General features: G+C 39.7%; 1 protein-coding gene and 1 pseudogene across 3 annotated transcripts in view; both read left to right on the top strand.

Annotated features, from left to right (window-relative positions):
- Positions 1-22,800, top strand: part of PARP4 (poly(ADP-ribose) polymerase family member 4) — a 143,741-nt gene that overhangs the window by 85,069 nt on the left and 35,872 nt on the right. For all 3 annotated transcript variants that reach the window (XR_006814881.1, XM_045978057.1, XM_045978058.1), the window contains 9 exons: positions 11,081-11,276; positions 12,283-12,350; positions 13,021-13,208; positions 15,724-15,823; positions 17,641-17,811; positions 18,071-18,151; positions 19,970-20,050; positions 21,578-21,673; positions 22,283-22,405. Coding sequence is in view for 2 of the 3 variants with exons in the window: in XM_045978057.1 (XP_045834013.1) it covers positions 11,081-11,276; positions 12,283-12,350; positions 13,021-13,208; positions 15,724-15,823; positions 17,641-17,811; positions 18,071-18,151; positions 19,970-20,050; positions 21,578-21,673; positions 22,283-22,405 (1,104 nt within the window). In the remaining variant the exon portion in view is untranslated. The remainder of the gene's footprint in view (positions 1-11,080; positions 11,277-12,282; positions 12,351-13,020; positions 13,209-15,723; positions 15,824-17,640; positions 17,812-18,070; positions 18,152-19,969; positions 20,051-21,577; positions 21,674-22,282; positions 22,406-22,800) is intronic.
- On the top strand, positions 4,205-4,271 carry LOC123925319 (annotated as a pseudogene).

A 22,800-nucleotide genomic window follows, 5' to 3' on the forward strand; every position in this document is an offset into this window, starting at 1 on the left:
CGGATTGAGCCCCACATCGGGCTCTCTGCTCGGCGGGGAGCCTGCCTCCCCCTCTCTCTCTGCCTACTTGTGATCTCTGTCTGTCAAATAAATAAATAAAATCTTAAAAAAAAAAAAAGAAAGAAAAGAAAACCCTGAGTCTCCACTAAAAAACTGTTAGAACTAATAAACAAATTTAGGCAAGTTGTAGGATACTATAAGAAAACTATAGGCCAATATTCCTGGTTCACATAGGTGCAAAAATTCTTAACATAATAATAGCAAACTGATTTCAGTAGCACATCAAAAGGATCACACACCATGATCAATATCAACATACAAAAATCAATTACATTTCTATGAGCTAACAACAAATTGTTTGAAAAAGAAATTAAAAAAACAATCCCAGGCACCCGGGTCACTCATTAGGTTAAGTGCTTGCCTTCAGGTCAGGTCATGATCCCAGGAGCCTGGCATTAAGCCCTGCATCAGGCTCCCTGCTCAGTGGGGAGTCTGTGTCTCTCTCTCCTCTGCTGCTCACCTGCTTCTACTCTTCTCTCTCTCTCTCTCTACTAAATTTTTAAAATCTTTTAAAAAAAAGAAAAGAAAAGCAAAAACAATCCCATTTATAATAGGACCAGAAAATAAAATAAAATACTTAGGAATAAATTCAACCAAAAGAGGTAAAAGATATACACATTGAAAACTGTAAGACACGGATGAAAGAAATTGAAGAAGACACAAACGAATGGAAAGATATCTTATGATGGAACCACAAAAAAACCTGAATAGCCAAGGCAATCTCGAGAAATAAGAACAAATCTGGATGCATCACACTTCCTCTTTTCAAACTATAGTACAAAACTATAGTAATGAAAACAGTGTGGTACTGTCATAAAGGCAGACACACAGACCCATGGAACAGATTGGGAGCCCAAAAGTTAACCCATGTGTATATGGTCAACTAGTATTTGACAAGGGAGCGAAGAATATTCAATGGGGCAGGATGGTCCTTTAAAAATGGTGCTGGGGAAACTGGATACCTACATGCAAACAAATGAAATTAGGCCCCTCTCTTGAACCGCTCATAAAAATTAACTCAAAATGAGTTAAAGACTTAAGTCTAAGACTTGAAACCATAAAACTCATGGAAGAAAACAGAGGAAAACCTTCTTGACATAGACCTTGGCAGTGGTTTTTTGGATATGACACCAAAAGCACAAGCAACAAAAGGCCAAAATTAATAAGTGGGACTACATCAAACTTAAAAGCCTCTATATAACATAGGAAACCATAAACAAAATGGAAAAGCAACCTATGGAATTGAAAAAAAAAAAACTTCTGCAAACCATATATCAGAGAAGAGGTTAATATGCCAAATATATAAAGAACTCATGTAACTTGGGGTGCCTGGGTGACTGAGTTGGTTAAGTGTCTGCCTTCAGGTCAGGTCATGATCTCAGGGTCCTGGGATCAACCCCATGTGGGACTTCCTGCTTAATAGGGAGCCTGCCTCGCTGTCTGATCCTCCTTGCCTAGCTCATTCTGTCTCTCTCTCTCAAACAAATAAAATCTTAAAAAAAAAAAAACAACATGTAGCTCAATAACAACAACAAAAGTCTGTAGAAAAAATGGGCAGAGGAACAGAATAGACATGTTTTTAATATTTTATTTGACAGAGAGAAATCACAACTAGGCAGAGAGGCAGGCAGAGAGAGAGGAGGAAGCAGGCTCCCTGCGGAGCAGAGAGCCTGATGCGAGGCTCAATCCCAGGACCCTGGGATTATGTCCTGAGCTGAAGGCAGAGGCTTTAACCCACTGCGCCACCCAGGCGCCCCTAAACATTTTTCTAAAGAAGACACCCAGGTATCCAACAGGTACATGAAAAGTTGCTCAATATCACTCACTATTAGGGAAATGTGAATCATAGTGAGGTATCACCTCACACCTACTGGGATGGCTGTTATCAAAAAGACAAGAGATGGGTGCCTGGGTGGCTCAGTGGGTTAAGCCTCTGCCTTCCGCTCAGGTCATGATCTCAGGGTCCTGGGATCAAGTCCCACGTTGGGCTCTCTCTCAGCAGGAAGCCTGCTTCCTCCTCTCTCTCTGCCTGCCTCTCTGCCTACTTGGAATCTCCCTCTGTTTGTCAAATAAATAAACAAAATCTTTAAAAAAAAAAAAAAGACAAGAGATAACAAGCATTGACACGATTGTGGAAAAAAAGGAATACTTGTGCACTGTTGATGGGATTATAGATTGTGCAACCACTATAGACAAAGAATACAGAGGTTCCCCCAAAAATTAAAAATAGAACTACCATGTAATCCAACAGGTCCCACTTCTGAGTATATATTCAAAACAGATGAAATCACTCTTTCAAATAGATATCTGCACCAATGTATTAATTGCAACATTATTCACAATAATGGAGACATGAGAAAACCTAAGTGTCCACTAATGTATGAATGGCTATAGAACATGTGATAGACAGATAGTTATTGGTCAAAGAGTACTGACTTCCAGTCATAAGACAATAATTTGGGGGGATCTAATGTATTGCATGATGACGACAGCAAACAATACTGTATGATGCACTTGAAATGTGCAAAGAGTAAATTTTAAATGTTCTCACTATAAAAACAAAACTAGAAGTTATGTGAGGTGATGAATGTGCTATTAACCCTATGGTGGTAATCACTTCCAATATCACATCGTGACATTGTACACCTAAAATTTATACAATGTTAATAGATCAATTGTATCTCAAAGCTGAGGAAATTTTTTAAATTGAAACTTATATGATGGTAGTTATACTTTAAGTATTAGTTGATTAAAAAGATAAGGTTGCATATTTTAGTCATCACAATAGCATCTATATTCCTTTTAGAATAGTGTGTGTGTATATGTGAGAAACAGAGACCTATTATTCTTCAGACTGTTGATACCATATGAATTTTCAGATACTAATCCTGTATTAAATTTGGACCTCTCAGGTGTTTATAGCCTACACATTGGAAACCCCAACTCTGACATTCTAGTTTTTATTTGATCCCTTACAGACCTTTCATTGTTGAATAAGTCTTATTCTTTTTGTCTTTATAAAATTACCTGGCTAGAAAATTGAATTTTACGAGGAGGTCTTTTCCAAGAAAAATTATATATTTATGCCAAACTCTGAAAATCTTACCTCTGTGTATATGTTTATCTATCCGTTGCAGGGATGCCTGTAATTTTAGTTGTAGATAACCTATATCTCCTTTTAAATGCCACAGATAAACGTGGCATATAAAAGAGTGTGGTAAATTGATGGATCGTTTAGTAACAGGAAAAAGAAGATTTAATTAATCTTTTCTGTAAACACGGGTTTTTATATATTGGGTGTACTTTAAATGAAACACACATACATATTCGCCAGGGGGGTGCTTCACCAGTTTTTAGTGGGTCACTCTTTATTCTCTGTTAATCTAGCCCAATTACATGTCCATCATTTAGAAAGGTTGTGTGGTGGGGTTTTGGATTGAAATTCTGTTGTCTCTTGGCACATAAAGTAGTACAGGCATACCTTGTTTTATCATGCTGTGCTGTCTCATTCTTTACAGATACTATTTTTATAACAAATTGAAAGTTGGTGGAGCAAGTCCTTTGGTGCCATTTTTCCAACAGCATTTTGTCACTTCATGCCTCTCTGTCCCGTTTTGGTAATTCTCTCAATATTTCAAACTTTTTAATTATTATCATATTTGAAATGCTCCAGTTTTATGATAAAACTTGAACAGATGAGGAGTTGCTTCTTAAGGATGAGCAAAGAAAGTGGTTTCTTGAGATGGAATCTACTCCTGGTGAAGTGAAGACCATTGAAATGGCAACAGAGGATTGTTAAAGACTGCTACATAAACTTACTTGGCAAAGCAGCAGCAGGGTTTGAGAGGAGCAACTTCAATTTTGAAAGAAGCTCTACTGTGGGTGAAGTGCTATCAAACAGCATCACATGCTATAGAGAAATTGTTCATGAAAGGAAGAGCCAGTCGATGTGGCAGACTTCAGCATAGTTATTTTAAGAAATTGCCACAGCCACCCCAGCCTTTAGCAACCACCACTCTGGTCAGTCAGCAGCCAACATCAAGGCAGGACCCTCCACCAGAAAAAAAAATTATGACTTACTGAAAGTTCAGGTGGTGGTTAGCATTTTTTTTTTAGCAATAAGGTATTTTTAAATTAAAGTATGAAGACTATACTTTCAGGGATCATTTCTATAGTTTTTTTTTCAATTAAACTATGAATGTTTTTTAAGATATAATACTATTGCACATATACTAAACTACAGTAATTTATTTTTTTATAAACATATAATGTATTCTTTTTCCCCAGGGGTACAGGTCTATGAATCGCCAGGTTTACACACTTCACAGCACTCACCACAGCACACAGCACCACCCCCCAATGTCCATAACCTCACCATCCTCTCCTCTCCCCCCAGCAACCCTCAGTTTGTTCTGTGAGATTAAGAGTCTCTTATGGTTTGTCTCCCTCCCGATCCCATCTTGTTTCATTTATTCTTTTTTTTTAAGATTTTATTTATTTATTTGACAGATAGAGATCACAAGTAGGGAGAGAGGCAGGTAGAGAGAGAGAGAGGAGGAAGGAGGCTCCCCACGGAGCAGAGAGTCTGATGCGGGGCTCAATCCCAGGACCCTGGGATCATGACCTGAGCAAAAGGCAGAGGCTTTAACCCACTGAGCCACCCAGGTCTCCGTTTCATTTATTCTTTTCCTACACCCCAACCCCCCCACATTGCATCTGCACTTCTTCATATCAGGGAGATCATATGATAGTTGTATTTCTCCGATTGACTTATTTCACTAAGCATAATACCCTCTAGTTCAACCCACGTCATCGTGAATGGCAAGATTTCATTTCTTTTGATGGCTGCATAGTATTCCATTGTATATATACACCGCATCTTCTTTATCCATTCATCTGTTCCATAGTTTGGCTATTGTGGACATTGCCGCTATAAACGTTTGGTTGCACGTGCCCCTTCAGATCACTGCGTTTGTATACTTAGGGTAAATACCCAGTAGTGCAATTGCTGGGTCATAGGGTAGCTCTATTTTCAACTTTTTGAGGAACCTCCATGCTGTTTTCCAGAGTGGTTGCACCAGCTTGCATTCCCACCAACAGTGTAGGAGTGTTCCCCTTTCTCTGCATTCTCACCAGCATCTGTCATTTCCTGACTTGTTAATTTTAGCCATTCTGACTGGTGTGAGGTGGTATCTTATTGTGGTTTTGATTTGTATTTTCCTGATGCCAAGTGATGTGGAGCACTTTTTCATGTGTCTGTTGGCCATCTGGATGTCTTCTTTGCAGAAATGTCCATTCATGTCCTCTGCTCATCTCTTGATTGGATTGTTTGTTCTTTGGGTGTTGAGTTTGCTAAGCTCTTTATAGATTTTGGATACTAGCCCTTTATCTGATATGTCATTTGCAAATATCTTCTCCCATTCTGTCAGTTGTCTTTTGGTTTTGTTAACTGTTTCCTTTGCTGTGCAAAAGCTTTTGATCTTGATGAAGTCCCAATAGTTCATTTTTGCCCTTGCTTCCCATGTTTTGGCGATGTTCCTAGGAAGAAGTTGCTGTGGCTGAGGTCGAAGAGGTTGCTGCCCATGTTCTCCTCAAGGATTTTGATGGATTCCTTTCTCACGTTGAGGTCCTTCATCCATTTGGAGTCTATTTTCATGTGTGGTGTAAGGAAATGGTGCAGTTTCATATTTCTGCATGTGGCTGTCCAATTTTCCCAACACCATTTGTTGAAGAGACTGTCTTTTTTCCAGTGGACATTCTTTCCTGCTTTATCGAAGATTAGTTGACCACAGAGTTGAGGGTCTATTTCTGGACTCTCTATTCTGTTCCATTAATCTATGTGTCTGTTTTTGTGCCAGTACCACTGTCTTGATGATGACAGCTTTGTCATAGAGCTTGAAGTCCGGAATTGTGATGCCACCAACTTTGGCTTTCTTTTTCAACAGTCCTCTGGCTATTTGAGGCCTTTTCTGGTTCCATATAAATTTTAGGATTATTTGTTCCATTTCATTGAAAAAATGGATGGTATTTTGATAGGGATTGCATTAAATGTGTAGATTGCTTTAGGTAGCATAGACATTTTCACAAAATTTGTTCTTCCAATCCATGAGCATGGAACATTTTTCCGTTTCTTTGTGTCTTCCTCAATTTCTTTCATGAGTACTTTTTAGCTTTCTGAGTATAGATTCTTTGCCTCTTTGGTTAGGTTTATTCCTAGGTATCTTATAGTTTTGGGTACAATTGTAAATGAGATTGACTCCTTAATTTCTCTTTCTTCTGCCTTGTTGTTGGTGTACAGAAATGCAACTGATTTCTGCACATTGATTTTATATCCTGACACTTTACTGAATTCCTGTACCAGTTCTAGCAGATTTGGAGTGGAGTCTTTTGGGTTTTCCACATATCGTATCATATCATCTGCGAAGAGTGATAGTTTGACTTCTTCTTTGCCAATTTGGATGCCTTCAATTTCTTTTTATTGTCCGATTGCTGAGGCTAGGGCTTCTAGTACTATGTTGAATAGCAGTGGTGATAAAGGACATCCCTGCTGTGTTCCTGACCTTAACGGAAAAGCTTTCAGTTTCTCTCCATTGAGAATGATATTTGCGGTGGGTTTTTCATAGATGGCTTTGATAATATTGAAGTATGTGCCCTCTATCCCTACACTTTGAAGAGTTTTGATCAGGAAGGGATGCTGTACTTTGTCAAATGCTTTTTCAGCATCTATTGAGAGTATCATATGGTTCTTTTTCTTTCTTTTATTAATGTATTGAATAACATTGATTTGCAGATGCTGAACCAACCTTGCAGTCCTGGAGTAAATCCCACTTGGTCGTGGTGAATAATCCTTTTAATGTACTGTTGGATCCTATTGGCATTGTGGTCTGAAAATATGCAGGGAATGATCCCAATCTTTTGATACCGGTTGAGACCTGATTTATGACCCAGGATGGGATCTATTCTGGAGAATGTTCCATGTGCACTAGAGAAGAATGTGTATTCTGTTGCTTTGGGATGGAATGTTCTGAATATATCTGTGATGTCCATCTGGTCCAGTGTATCATTTAAGGCCTTTATTTCCTTGTTGATCTTTTGCTTGGATGATCTGTCCATTTCAGTGAGGGGAGTGTGAAAGTCCCCTACTATTCTTATATTATTGTTGATGTGTTTCTTTGATTTTGTTATTAATTGGTTTATATAGTTGGCCGCTCCCATGTTAGGGCCATAGATATTTAAAATTGTTAGATCTTCTTGTTGGACAGACCCTCTGAGTATAATATAGTGTCCTTCCTCATCTCTTATTATAGTCTTTGGCTTAAAATCTACTTTATCTGATACAAGGATTGCCACCCCAGCTTTCTTCTGATGTCCATTAGCATGGTAAATTGTTTTCTACCCCCTCACTTTAAATCTGGAGGTGTCTTCGGATCTAAAATGAGTTTCTTGTAGGCAGCATATTGATGGGTTTTTTTAAAATATTTTATTTATTTATTTGACAGAGATCACAAGTAGGCAGAGAGGCAGGCAGAGAGAGAGGAGGAAGCAGGCTCCCCGCCGAGCAGAGAGCCCCATGCTGGGCTCGATCCCAGGACCCTGGAATCATGACCTGAGAGAAGGCAGAGGCTTTAACCCACTGAGCCACCCAGGTGCCCTGGGTTTTGTTTTTTTATCCATTCTGATATCCTGTGTCTTTTGATTGGGGCATTTAACCCATTTACATTCAGGGTAACTACTGAGAGATATGAATTTACTGCCATTGTATTGCCTGTAAGGTGACTATTACTGTATATTGTCTCTGTTCCTTTCTGATCTACTACTTTTAGGGTCTCTCTTTGCTTAGAGGACCCCTTTCGATGTTTCCTGTAGAGCTGGTTTGGTGTTTGCAAATTCTTTTAGTTTTTGTTTGTCCTGGAAGCTTTTTATCTCTCCTTCTATTTTCAATGATAGCCTAGCTGGATATAGTATTCTTGGCTGCATGTTTTTCTTGTTTAGTGCTCTGAATATATCATGCCAGTTCTTTCTGGCCTGCAAGGTCTCTGTAGATAAGTCCACTGCTGCTCTAATATTTTTACCATTGTATGTTACGGACTTCTTTTCCTGGGCTGCTTTCAGGATTTTCTCTTTGTCGCTAAGACTTGTAAATTTTACTGTTAGGTGATGGGGTGTGGATCTATTCTTATTGATTTTGATTTTGAGGGGGATTCTCTGCACCTCCTGGATTCTGATGCTTGTTCTCTTTGCCATATTAGGGAAATTCTCTACAATAATTCTCTCCAATATACCTTCTGCTCCCCTCTCTCTTTCTTCTTTTTCTGGAATCCCAATTATTCTAACATTGTTTCATCTTATGGTGTCACTTATCTCTCGAATTCTCCCCTCATCGTCCAGTATTTGTTTGTTTTTCTTTTGCTCAGCTTCTTTATTCTCTGTCATTTGGTCTTCTATATCACTAATTCTTTCTTCTGCCTCATTTATCCTAGCAGTAAGAGCCTCCATTTTTTATTGCACCTCATTAATAGCTTTTTTGATTTCAACTTGATTAGATTTTAGTTTTTTCATTTCTCCAGAAAGGGCTTTTATCTCTCTGGAGAGGGTTAGTAGAGAATCTAATATCTTCCATGTCTTTTTCAAGGTTCTGGCTAGAACCTTGAGGATGGTCCTTCTGAACTCTAGATCTGACATATTACCAATGTCCATATTGATTAGGTCCCTAGTCTTCAGTACTGCCTCTTGTTCTTTTTTACGTGGTGAGTTTTTCCACCTTGTCATTTTATCCAGATAAGAATATATGAACGAGCAAATAAAATACTAAAAAGGTGGCAAACACCCCAGGAAAATGTTCTTTAACCAAATCAAAAGAGACCCCTTGCCTGGGTGGCTCAGTGGGTTAAAGCCTCTGCCTTTGGCTCAGGTCATGATCCCAGGGTCCTGGGATCGAACCCCACATCGGGCTCTCTGCTCAGCAGGGAACCTGCTTCCCCTCCTTTCTCTCTCTGCCTGCCTCTCTGCCTACTTGTGATCTCTGTCAAATAAATAAATAAAATCTTAAAAAAAAAAAAGTGAGACCCCAAATTGTGGGGGGAGAAAGGGGAGAAAAAGAAGTTCAGAAAAAGAAAAAAAAATAGAAAAAGAAAACAAATAAAGAAAAAATATAAAAAGAAAAAAATATATATATACATATATTGGTGACTAGAACAGGGTCACCCACTTAATTTTTGGAGTATTTTGGTCTCTTAGAAGAAACTACCTCCCAAAATTTTAAAGAATGAAAAACATATAAGGGTAAACACAATGAAGGGATGGAATATGCCTATAAAGATGAAAATATATATTTTTTTAATTTCTAAAAAGGAGTTGCTAAAGTAAGTTGGTTGGGAGAATAAAGAAAAAGAAAGTGGAGAGAATTTTCTCAGGCTGGAGACTAGAACAAGCCTGAAGCTAGATTTAGGGTATATTTTGATTTATTAGAAGTTGTACCCCAAATTTTTTAGAAGAAAAAACCCTCGGTATATACAAAAAGTAAAGTTAGATACAATGAAGGATAAAATGTGACTATAATAATGATGGTTCAAAAAAGATTATTATTATTATTATTTTAATGAAAGGTATTGTTAAGATAAACTAGTTACAAAACGTTAAAAGAGCAAAGGGTAAAAGTTAAAAAAATTTAACAGAAGAAAAAATATAAAATTTTTAAAATTTAGCAGAAGAATAAAATATAAAATTAAAAAAAATTAACTGCAAGTCTAAAGAATCATGGGAGAAACCATGAATTCCATGCTTTGCCTTCTCTTTGCTTTCTCCTCCTCTGGAATTCTGCTCTTCTCCTTTATAAGTGAACTTGGGCTTGGCTGGATTTCTTGTTGATCTTCTGGGGGAGGGGCCTGTTGTAGTGATTCTCAAGTGTCTTTGCCCGAGGCGGAATTGCACCGCCCTTACCAGGGGCCAGACTAAGTAATCGGCTCGGGTTCGCTTTCAGGAGCTTTTGTTTCCTGAACGCTTTCCGTAGAGTTCCGGAGGACGGGAATGAAAATGGCAGCCTCCCAATCTCTGGCCCGGAGGACCTGAGATCTCGGGGCCCCACTCCTCAGTGCCCCCTCAGAGAAAAGTGCTCACTCCCTCCCGTCCCCCTGACCTCTGGCCGCACTGGGAGAAAAGCGCTCACTCACTCGCGTCTCCCTGGCCTCCGGCGTGCTCCGAGCTCACCCAGCCTGTGACCAAGCGTCTCTATCTCTGGCACACAGCTCCACTTGGAGTCTCCGAACCCCGCAGATTCCTGAGCTCCCCCAGGGATGCCTCCCTGGATCTTGTGGGGACCTCACTCACAGAGCAGTGGCCTGTGCCACAGATTATGGTTCAAGGTAACCCCGAGTTGAGAGCTCACTCCTCAGCTTTGTCTCTGTAGCCATATCCCCACTCTAATACCTGCGAGCTCTGTGACACTCCGACACCACCGATCCTTCTGTGACCCTGCGGGACCTGGGGCCACGCTGACCCCGTGTGGGCTTCACCCTGGTTTAGCCTCTGGAGTGATGTCCCTCAGTGAGCAGAGTTTTTAAAGTCTTGATTTTGTGCTCCATTGTTCCGCTGCTAGCCGGGAGCCGGCCCCTCCCCACGCGGTCTATCTTCCCGTCGCTTTGGATTCACTTCTCCACTGGTCCTACCTTTCAGAAAGTGGTCGATTTTCTGTTTCTAGAATTGTTGCTCTTCTTCTCTTCGATCTCCTGTTGGATTTGTAGGTGTTCGCAACAGTTTGATAAGCTATCTAGCTGAGCTCTGGCTACCAGATGTCATCTCAGCCTGCTACTTCTCTGCCATCTTGACTCCTCCTAAACGTAACTTTTATTGTTTTGGGAATCCAAAATTATTTAACTCACTTTTTTTTAATGATATTTGTTCTACTCTGGTGGTCTGGAACTGAACTGGCAGTATCTTAGGCATGCCTATACCAATATAAACAAGCCAGACCAGTTTAAGTTATGATAAACATCAACCCAGCACCTTTTTTCTTTTTTTTTAGGCCTGCATGCTTGTTTTTCAACCAGATCTCAGTATCACAGTCCCTGACCTAGCTGAAAACAGTGAAGTGATTATTTGTCTTGATTGTTCCAATTCTATGGAAGGTGCAACATTCTTGCAAGCCAAGCAAATTGCCTTATATGCACTGTCCTTGATGGGTAAGAAGCAAAAGATAAACATTGTCAAGTTTGGCACAGGTGAGTGCTCTTTGGCCCCCGTCAAAGTGTGCTTCCTCCCGAATATTGACATGAGCGAGCTGTTGGCTATTGGTACCTGACCTCATCTGTGGAGTAAGAGGTAGCCTAGCATGGAGTTCAAGAACCAGAACACTCGAGCTAGGTCCCTAGATTCAGATTCCAGCTCTATCACTTACTAGCTCTAGATGTCACCTTGGGCAAATTACTTGAACTTTTCCTCATCTGTAATATAAGAGTAATAGTTCCTGCTTAAGCATGTTGTTGTAAGGACTGAGCTGATGCACGTAAAGGATTTAAAACAATTCCTGTTACAGAGCAAGCACTGTATAAATATTACTAGGTTACCACCAGCTGAACCAAATGCAAGACCCTTGGTTTGACATGTATGAGGGTCCCAAGGATATGGATAGAACACTTAAAGTCAGCATAGTAGCAGAAAAATCTAGCTCTCTTTCAGGAAGCATCAGATCAGCCCTTTTAGAGGAAAAGTAACACCATCCTCCAGGTGGGGGCCCGAGGACATCTCAGCCAAAAAAGAAGGTATTTTAGGAAAGAGAGAAGGAACACAGAGTGGAGTGAGGGGATAGCCATGTCCTATTGATTCTTCTGTGCCATTCAGGAGAAGACTGAGCCCTTTTATGAAGGAGCTAGCATCTGTTATTGCTGGGGCCAGAGATCAAGTAAGGCTGGGGCAGGAGGGCCTGGAAGGAGAATGTGTCCCTCTGGCGCGGCCAGGTGGCCTATGCTGTTGGGATGCCCCACATCTTTCTTTGCATGAGCCATCTTGTACAGAACAGAGGTCTACACATGTGATTTTACTCAGAACATTTTACACAGTAAAGTGCATAGTTTCAACGCAGTAGAGTTAATTATTTGAAGGAATACTGTGGTGAATTTTTTTTATTTTTTTGAATTTTTTTTATATGTTAAACTATCAAACATGATTTTTCGTGGTCAGTAAAGTGAGTATTTAATAGTGAACCTCAATGCCAATCTTATCACACAGGTTACAAGGAATTATTTTCATATCCTAAGTCCATCACAAGCAATAATATGCCAACAGAGTTCATTATGGTAAGTAAAAGAACTGTCCTTCATCTCTTGGGTCTTTTCCTATCAAGTTTTAATGGTGCTATCTTGACTTATTCCCTCCAAGACCAATAAGAGAACACCCCTAGTCCTTCAGTTTTTGTATGTCAGTGGGGCTCTTTTATTATTATTATAGTAATAATAATATAATATTGTATAGTGATTAATATATAATTAACATTATATATTAATACATAATATGAGCGTTACTATAATATTAATATAATATTAATGAGATGGACTCATTTAAAAAATTAGAAATTAAGAAAGGTAGAAAGAAAAAAAAATCACCCACAGTTCTACCACCTAAATATAACCAGCATTAACAGTGTTAGAATGTTTTCCTCTATTCCTTTTTTTTTTCTTTTTCTTAAAATGACACAAGCTGAGAATGACTAGTTGCTTGCCACCTCAGTCCAGGCCAGCAAACCCAGGAAAACCATAAAAACAAAATCAAAGAAGTCAACCAATAATATTGTAGTTACTGTGTGATACGAAATAAATTAACAGGATATAAGCATAGTTGTTCCACAAATGTATAATTTAAAAAAATATCTTTTCAGTGATGATATCTCCAAACCATCTTTGAGACATGCCTCAGTAAATGATTACAGTTAATGGTGGAATGAGTAACCTTTCACTTCCTCTCCTCCAGTCTGCTACACCTACCATGGGAAATACAGACTTCTGGAAAACACTACGATATTTAAATCTACTGTACCCTTCTCAAGGCTTACGGAGCATTCTCCTTATATCGGATGGGCACCTCCAGAATGAGAGTCTGACATTGCAGCTTGTGAAAAAAAATGTCCAGCACACGAGGCTGTTCTCCTGTGGTATCGGGTAAGTGCAAGAGATCTAGTCACACAGTGAGCACTGGGGGGAAAAGGCAGCCTGTGGGTAGGTTTTCTCTGTTCGCCTGCACATGATTTTTAGAGGTTTTGAAGTTGCTAACAGTATATGGAAGCAGTTTAGCATAGAGTTGCAGAGCTCTGGGCAAGTTGTTTAACTTCTTATCTGTAAAATGAAGATGATAGTGAAAATGTCATAGGTTTAATAGGTTTGCTCTGAGAATTTAATGAGCTCATATATAAAAAGTAGTTACGTCCCAGCCCTCCAGTGGGGTGAGAAAAATGTGGTGTAAGGAAGACCCACACGCTGGCACTGCTTGGGGGAAAAAAAAGTACTTATGAACACCTGGCAAGCACCAAGTCAATGTTAGTTTTGTTTTGTTTTGTATAAAAATCCAGATTTCCAACCTATCCTGAGAAGCCTGAAGACCTGGCAATGCCAGGTGCACACCCTCCCCTGGCAGTTCCTGACCAGGGCTGACGGCCACTGCTTTGGGCAAGCCCCCACCCAGACTCTTTGCTCCTTCACACCTTTCTGGTGGCTGGGCACATCTGCATTTACAAACCCTGTGATGGAAATAGGATCTTTCTCTTGGGAGACTAGGCCTCATGATTGTTGGAATGAACCCCCTCCCCAGTTATTGTTAGCTTTTTTTGGATTGAACCAAGGCATATGGTGTAAACATAAGGAAAGCACCAAACAGAAGGGGCCAGACTGATGTTTGTAAAGAGCATGCCTGCACCCTCATCTCCCTGGACTTTCCCCCACATAGTCACCAGCCTGGCAAGTGATAACCAGGCCTCCCTATTCTGAGGCAGTGCATGGAGCAGGACTGCTCCTCAACGTGGGGGTAGGGGTGGAGGTGGGAGTGGTGGCTGTTGGTGTTTCCTGGAGCCACTGTGCTGTCCTAGGATGGAGTCCTCCTCAGGCCTCAGCTATGAGCTACAGGAACTGGGACCATCCACACCCCTTCAGGGCCCTCCCTGCTGTACCCAAGCCAGACCTGTCTGCCCAGAGGACTCTTTTTCTCTTTCTGCCCCTCCTCAGTCACAGCAAATAGTCTTCTCTAATCTGAGGAGCAGAACAACCAGGAAACTTATCCACCCCACCAGTGGACTCCCCAGGAATTGCTCCTAAATAGGTTTTATCTGATTAACTTGTGGATATGAGGTGGCTGGCCCTACCCTGCTACAGGGACATGTCCCCCTCCCTGCTTGAGTCAGTGCCCTGTTCTATCTTCCCGGACACAGCAACACCCCCTTTCTCCCCTGACCAGGTATCAGAGGCTATGCCAGGGTTATGTCTCAGAGCTCATTGCAGAAGATACTGGACCCTGTTGATTCCTTTGCTGAGAGCTAGTCATGAGACAGACACTCCTTGGTGCTGGACCACAGTGCTGTGTATAGGGAGATAAGCAGCAAGTAATCCAATAAGCTGAAAGGGGAGATGGATTTTCCTAAGTGCCAGGAAGGAAATAAGGAGGGGCTGCTGTGATGGGGAAAGTGGGCATGAACCTTTTTGGGAAATGATGTGTGCTTTGACACGACCCAGTCTGAGGGAGCTGGAATTTTTACTGATTTTCTGTCAGGTTTTAGGATCTTTCTAAATGTTTCTGCCTCATTTTATACATGCTCATTTGTATTCACAAACTCTAGCATTATGTTGAGCTCTCCAGTAGAGACTCTCCATCCTGCATGTTGTCACAAACTGTCCTCTGAGCTCCACACAACAGGAGCAAAAAAAGATTCCAAGAAGCTTCAGTAGCTATGAATTCGATAAAATACAAATAAACTACAGCTTAGGGGAATTATCTAATTGGTGTTGTAATCACCACCAATTTTGAAGACTAAAGACAAATCCAATCAATAGGCTAAGAAATATTTCAGAAATAATTTTTTTAAGCTCTTCTCCTGAAAAGTAATTGTGTCTTTACTATTTCAGGAGGAACCTCCCTAAGGTTAATAGTTTTGGAATTATTATTGAGAGAAATTCAATAGGACGCTGCCATTGAAGTAGCAAAGCTTATCTTTGCTAGAAAGAGACTTCTTTATCCCTTTTGCTATCTAGATACACCTCATATTTTAAGATGTAGACTTTATTAATGCTTCCAGTCCTTGGACTTTGAGATCAAATTTAGGTAACTGACATTTATTGAAAGGAGGCTGATGTTTTTGTTAGTATTCTGATAACTTTTTGAAGGTTTTTCAGAATCATCTACTCCCTTCTTTGGTAAACCAGGAGTCAAGAATTTCTGTTCTTTTTTTTTTTTCCTATTGTGGAAAAGAAGTAAGTTCTCTGATATGTGGGAGCTTAAGTTACCCAAACCTTCAGATGTTCCTACTGTCCGTCCTGAGTTTTATCTCTTTAACCTCAACTACAGAGACTAATTCTTCTGCATGCAATATCTCTTCTACTGAGTTTCGAGCTATGTCAACATTGTTAATTACATGAAATTCAAAATGTGTCTAAAATTTCTTGAAAATTAAAACATGTAAAATGTGATCAGTTCAACAGCAAATCGCCATATCTTAAGGACTTTGTCCCAGTACGGTGCTGGAGTATTTGAGTATTTTAACTCAAAATCCAAACATAGTTGGAAAAAACAGGTACGTTTTTCAAACATCTTATTTCTAGTTTTATGCTTAAACATATGGAAATATTATCATCTTGTAAATCTAGTGACAGTAACTTCTGTGTTTTCATTCGTGGAAAGGGGACTTAGGAAAATGACAAAGTTACTGAAAGCAATTACTTAGTTACTGTCGGTCTGACACCTAGCAGGAACGCATTCTCCTTAATTGGCTCATTCTCCTAGCTAATAGCTTGATATCTTCTTTACAAAGTGTCATGGAGGTGTTTTTGTCAAAAGCGAAGTATTATACATGTTTTGCTAGAGTTAATATGCTATTTTGGCAAAATGTACATAAACTTCACCATTTTAACCATTCATAAGTGGCATTCAGTGGCATTAAGTTACACTAGGGGTGCCTGGGTGGCTCAGTCAGTTTGATGTCTGCCTTTGGCTGGGATCTCAGGATCCCAGGGTCCTGGGATCGAGCCCTGTATTGGGTTCCCTGCTTGGTGGGGAGTCTGCTTCTCTCTCTCCCTCTGCTCCTGCCTCCTGCTTGTGCTCTCTCTCCCACTCTCTCTCCCTGTCTCAAGTAAATGAATAAAACCTTTCTAAAGGCACATTCACAATGTTGTGCAGCCATCACCACCATCCATCTCCAGAACTTTTCATCATCCCAGACAGAAACTCTACTCATTAAACCACTCCCCATTCCACCCTCCCCCAGTCCCTGGTAACTACCATTCTACTTTCTGTCTCTATGATTTTGACTACTTTAGATAATTCATGAAAGCAGAATCATACAATACGTGTCCTTTTGTGCCTGTCTTGTTTCATTTGGTATAATGTTTTCAAGGTCTATCCATGTGTGGCAAGTGTCAGAATTTTCTTTATCTTTAAAGGCTAAATAATATTTCATTGTGTTCACATACCACATTTTGTTTATCCATTTGTTTGTTGATAGATATTTGGGTTGTTTCTACCTTTTAGTGGTTGTGAATTATGCTGCTTTGAGTATTGCCGTATAAGCAAGTGTTCAGGTCTGATTTCAGTTATTTTAGGTATATAACAGAAGTTAATTTCTGGACCATATGGTAATTCTGTGTTTTGTTTTTTAGGAATTGTTATACTATTGCTCACAGTGGCTGCACCATTTTACATTCCCATGAATAATGTACTAGGATTCCAATTTTTCTACATAATTGATAGCACTTGTTGTTTTCTGGTTTTTTTTTTTTTTAAGATTTTATTTGACAGATAGAGATCACAAGTAGGCAGAGAGGCAGACAGAGAGAGTGGGGGGAAGCAGGCTCCCTGCTGAGGGGCTCCCTGCTGTGGGGCTCAATCCCAGGACCCTGGTATCATGACCTGAGCCTAAGGCAGAGGCTTTAACCCACTGAGCCACCCAGGGCCCCTGGTTTTGATTTTGTTTTAACCATCCTAGGGTGTGACATTGTATCCCATTGGGGTTCGGAGTTGCATTTTCCTAATAACTAGTAATATTGACTATCTTTTCATGTGTTAAATGGCCATATTTTCTTTGGAGAAATGTCTATTCAAGTCCTTTGTAGGATTAATTTTTATAACTAGCAACTACTCCCTGCCAGAGTTGTATATTAGTAATTAACTAATGAAATAATTTGGGAATGTCTTGCGTACTTAAATTATGTGCTAATGCTATTATTAAGAATTCTATTGAAAATCTTTTTGAAAATGTACCCTGATCAGGAAGGAGAAAAACAAAACCAAAGTAGTACAAATCCCGAAAGAGAGAATGTAAAATCATTTTAAGTGATAAGTAACTATTTTCTGGATGTAACATTGAAAGAGAAATAATTCATCTCTTCTAAATAGATAGAAGACCAAATGGCTAGGTTACATTCTCCAAGTTGTCACTCTGTCTCCATCAAGTGGCAGCAGCTAAGTACAGATGCGCCTGAGCCTCTGCAGGCTCCAGCCCAGGTGCCGTCCTTGTTCCACAACGAGCGACTCCTTGTCTATGGATTTATTCCTCATTGTACACAGGTAAGGAAGCACACAGCTCATTCTACTATGGGAAGAGCAACGTATGTTGCCAACAATTTTCTTTTTCTTTTCTTCTTCCCCCTCCTTGTATCATAACATGCTGGCAAATTTTCTCCTTCTGGAAACCTAATGGGTAGTTAACTAGGGGTACTGGGGAGCCTTTTAATTTCCATTAAAAGGAAAGAGGAAATCATGGTGAAACTGAGACTCTACGGAGTGAAAAATTAATAAGGGATTCCACTCTCCTCCCCCATTTCAGGCAACTCTATGTGCATTGATTCAAGAGAAAGAATTTTCTACAATAGTATCAACTAGTGAACTTCAGAAGACAACTGGAACTGTAAGATTAAAAACTTTAACTATGAACTCACTCTTTGAAAGTTGTAATAGATTTATATTTTCATACCTAATGCTCCATGTACTTCCCTTGTTGTTCTTGTTTTTCTATTCTGACCCTTCAGTGCACAGTATGATATGGGGAACCGTTGTCTGTACAAACAAGGACACTTTCCTTCAGTTCCTGATGCAGCAGTTCTTTTTCTGGGGTTCTTGAGTCTAGGTATATCCATATGGGCATCAGTGGATATGACTAACTGCAATTAAATTTGGTATTTTATACAGGAACACTTTTTAAGGAGGTTCTCGAAGTTGTTCATGACATGATAAAAATTAAGTACCACAGATCAACCTGTGTTCTTTTGAAATATGAAGTGTAACAGTACTGGACTGAGAGTAAACATATATTGAAAATGTGTTTGTTTTTTCTACTTTCAGATTAAAAGCAAATGAATTATCACCAGAGAGTTTGTAGTATTTGCATAGTACTTAATCTATTAGAGTCAGACCTGGAAAATCCCTAACCTATATATACTATATATATGTAGCTTTATTCATAGGAGTATTTATTTGCCTAGCCAGGTAAACTACTTCCAAGACATTGCAGATATTTTGTCTTTTTTAAAAAATAGAATAGGGGCGCCTGGGTGGCTCAGTGGGTTAGATCCTCTGCCTTCGGCTCAGGTCATGATCCCAGGGTCCTGGGATTGAGCCCCGCATCGGGCTCTCGGCTCAGCGGGGAGCCTACTTCCTCCTCTCTCTCTGCCTGCCTCTCTGCCTACTTGAGATCTCTGTCTGTCAAATAAATAAATAAAATCTTTTTAAAAAAATCTTTAAAAAAAATAGAATATAGCTTACTTTTTGGCCCTGAATCAATTATTATAACTTACTATTTGCCAGTGATATACATATAGAACTTAAGGGAATCTCCCTATTGTTTTAAAAAATTGAATATAAGGGGGGAATTAATAATTAAAAGGGTTTTACCTGGAAAGAGGTCACTTTCCATAAAATTGAAGTTTTTATAGTTGTACTTTGTGAATTATGGTCTTATTGATAACAAAATTACGAGAGTTGGAATTATCATTGTAAGCAGACATTACTATTAAAATCAGCTGTGTTTCTTAGTTATTGGAAAGGAAGGGGGCAGTCCTTCACCTTGCACTTCCCAGGGCACGTTTTGCCACCCCTGCTCTTCAGAGTGGAGGTCACATTCACAGTTAGGCATCATAGCTCTAAGCGGACTTCTTCCTACAGTAGAAGAACAGTTTAAAATTTTAGAAATAAATTGAATTAGCAAAATGCCCTTTTATAGAAAAGACAAAACTGTAGGCATAGAAAACAGATGAGTGGGTGCCAGGGTCTTGAGGGGACAGCAAGGGCCATGAGGAGTGCCCTTCACTTTTGAAATTGAAGGAACTACTCTGTATCTTTTTTTCAGTGGTAGTCACACAACTATATACATTTGTTACAACTCATCAAACTGTACCCTTAAAAGGGGTGAATTTTATTGTATGTACTATTATACCTCAATTTTAAAAGTGGTTTTCTAAGTTAAGACTCTAGTGAGAGGGGCACCTGGGTGGCTCAGTGGGTTAAGCCTCTGCCTTCAGCTCGGGTCATGGTCTCAGCGTCTTGGGATAGAGCCCCATATGGGGCTCTCTGCTCAGCAGGGAGCCTGCTCCCCTCTCTGTCTCTGCTGCCTCTCTGCCTACTTGTGATCTCTGTCTGTCAAATAAATAAATAAAATCTTTAAAAAAAAACAAAGACTCTAGTGAGAAGCTGTCTGAATGTTTTTTTCCCCTTTGCTGCTTAAACACAGATGATCCACAAGCTGACAGCACGAGCTCTGATCCAAGATTACGAAGACGGCATTCTCCACGAAAATGAAACGAACCATGAGGTTTGCTCTTTTTATTGTTCTATGGATTTCTCCATCCTTCTTAAATTGATCTATCCCTGGAACTGTAAAGCGAGGATAGCTGAATGGAGAGACATGTGGTATGGGGGCACTCATCATTGTATCTCTATTTTCTGCACCTGGGGTGCAGGGCACTCAGTAAATGTTGTTGAATGAATTAATGAAAGAACGGATGTCATTGGTTTCCTAAGAATTCTCTGGTCATTTTCCTCATCAGGAAGAGGCCAGAGGAGGGCTCAGAGAATGTTTGCTGAGCTCCTGTCATAAATATCACCTAAGAGCTCATATACTGTAGGCGTTGGTATTCTCATCTTAGTGATGAAGCAGCCTAAAGGTGACCAGCCTAAAGACACACAGCGGAGCCAAAGCCCACCCTGTGCCTTCTTCACTGACCTGATGAAGCCCCCAGCAGGTGGTACCACTCAGCCAGCCCACCTGATGACCTGGTCCCTTGGTAGCTGTGAACTTAAATGAGCTTAGGAGAAGTGGTGCTCAATGCCCTCCCAAAAAGAAGGAACCAGAGGGCCTCCCCTGGCTGTTAATGCAGTCATGGCAGGTAATAGATGGCCTTGTGTTTTCACTGTACTCCCTTGCTACCCTTGGATTAGCAGCCTTGTGTTCTGTTTTACTTAAGACCTTTTTGCGTTTTGTTTTGTTTTTTAGATTTTATTTACTTATTTTAGGAAGAGAGAGAGAGAGAGAGATCACGAACAGGAGGAAGGGTAGAGGGAGAAGCAGACACCATGCCAAGCAGGGAGCCTGATGTGGGACTCAAACCCAGGACCCTGGATCCATGACCTGGGCTGAAGCCAAGACTCTTAATCAATTGAGGCACCCAGGTGCCCTCCTTAAGGCCTTTTTATCTGTGGGGGCAACTGACCAGCCCTTCCACCAAATAGTCTTGAAAAAGTCACTCCAGGGGGTGCCTGGGTGGCTCAGTGGGTGAAAGCCTCTGCCTTCGGCTCAGGTCATGATCCCAGAGTCCAGGGATCGAGCCCCACATCGGGCTCTCTGCTCTGCAGGGAGCCTGCTTCCTCCTCTCTCTCTGCCTGCCTCTCTGCCTAGTTGTGATTTCTCTCTGTCAAATAAATAAAATATAAAAAAGAAAAAAAAAAAAGAAAAGAAAAAGTCACTCCACATCTCCACACCTTGGATTCCCCATCTTTAAAATGGGAGGAAGAGACTGTCTGTAAAAGAATGCAGAAACCCCCCACACTTGAGAGTGAGAGTTCTTTGTAATCATAAAGAACTATATAAATATGAATTATTTTTCTATGACTTAACCAGTCACTTGATCCTATTTTTCAGAGAATGTTAAGTCATCTACTCTAGATATTTAGACAGGGCCATTGACTCAATTTAATTTGAAATACTAATTATAAAATGGTTTATTTTGTAGAAAAATACATTTGTTTGTTATTTAATACTTGTTTAATACCTGTTTTTTTGGTCACATAGCTAAACAGTGAAAAATAAAATAAGACCTGACTTCATTTGATTCTCTTTTAGATGAAGAAGCAAATCTTAAAATCTCTGATTATTAAACTCAGTAAAGAAAACTGTCTCATAACGCAGTTTACAAGTTTTGTTGCAGTTGAGAAGAGGGTATGTATTGTTAATTTGTGGTTATTTCATTTCTGTTTACATATTAAGAAAATTACTCTTGCTCTGTTACTGACAATATCCACATTCATGGCTTATGAAGAGCAGGGAGGGGAGAGGCAGGGAGGACCATTAAACCAGAGCCTCACATTCATGAAGGGCTCATTATTATCTCTCTAAATGAGTCACATATGTTATGTTTTTGATGTTATAAGTTATTACTTAGTTATATGTGTATTTATGAGATACACTATAATTTTACTACATTTGGGCATTTCTCATCTTTTATTAATGCAAGACCCTCAAAAAACAGAAAAGGCTTGAGCTTCCCTCATCCTCTGCGAGGCCTTTTCTTTTTCGTAAGTTTAAGAGGAAAAGAGGAAAAGACCACAGAAGGCACTTACATCCACACTCAGCTCAATAAAGAGGAAAGCCACTCAACTGAGCATAATTTTCTTTTTAGACTCTTTCTCCCTCCCATGTGGCCCAGGACAATCTAATCTGACACCCATACATATTTCAAACTAAGGATTCACCAGGCTTTCGAATGAATAGTAATCATTTAATTTGATAATGTCTGTTTTGTTTTTACCTAATTTTAATTCCATATAGGATGGTAAGGAGTTACCTTCTCCTAATATTCCTATTATTTGGGAAATTATTGCCAAAGAAGATGTTGATTTTCTACCATACATGAGCTGGCAGGAGGAGCAACCAGATACCAGTGCGGCACAGGTAAATGTTAATTACCAAATAAATTAATATTATGTTTTCATATTTGTATGATTGTGAGGGGAGCCCTTTGCTTCAAATAGCACACTTACTGCTTGAATTTGCAGAAACTATTGTCGCCCTCAAAATGGAAAATATTTGCACATTTATAAAAAAGCTGTTATATGACTAAGAGAGTCACCATACATAAATGTAGCTGTAAAATACCAAAGGGGAATAACTGTGATTTTACTTCATTCATAGACAAATAAACTGTCATACAAGAAACTAAAGTCACTTACTCTAAGTAATTAATAGGTTCATCATGAAAGTAGTGAGAAAAGTCCTATCTGATCATCTAAATTCACCACTAATAATTCTTAAAATTTGTAACACGTTATATTGTGGCCTTTGTGACC

This window comes from Meles meles, chromosome 14 (genome assembly GCF_922984935.1).
Source record: "Meles meles chromosome 14, mMelMel3.1 paternal haplotype, whole genome shotgun sequence".
Classification (NCBI taxonomy): Eukaryota; Metazoa; Chordata; class Mammalia; order Carnivora; family Mustelidae; genus Meles; species Meles meles.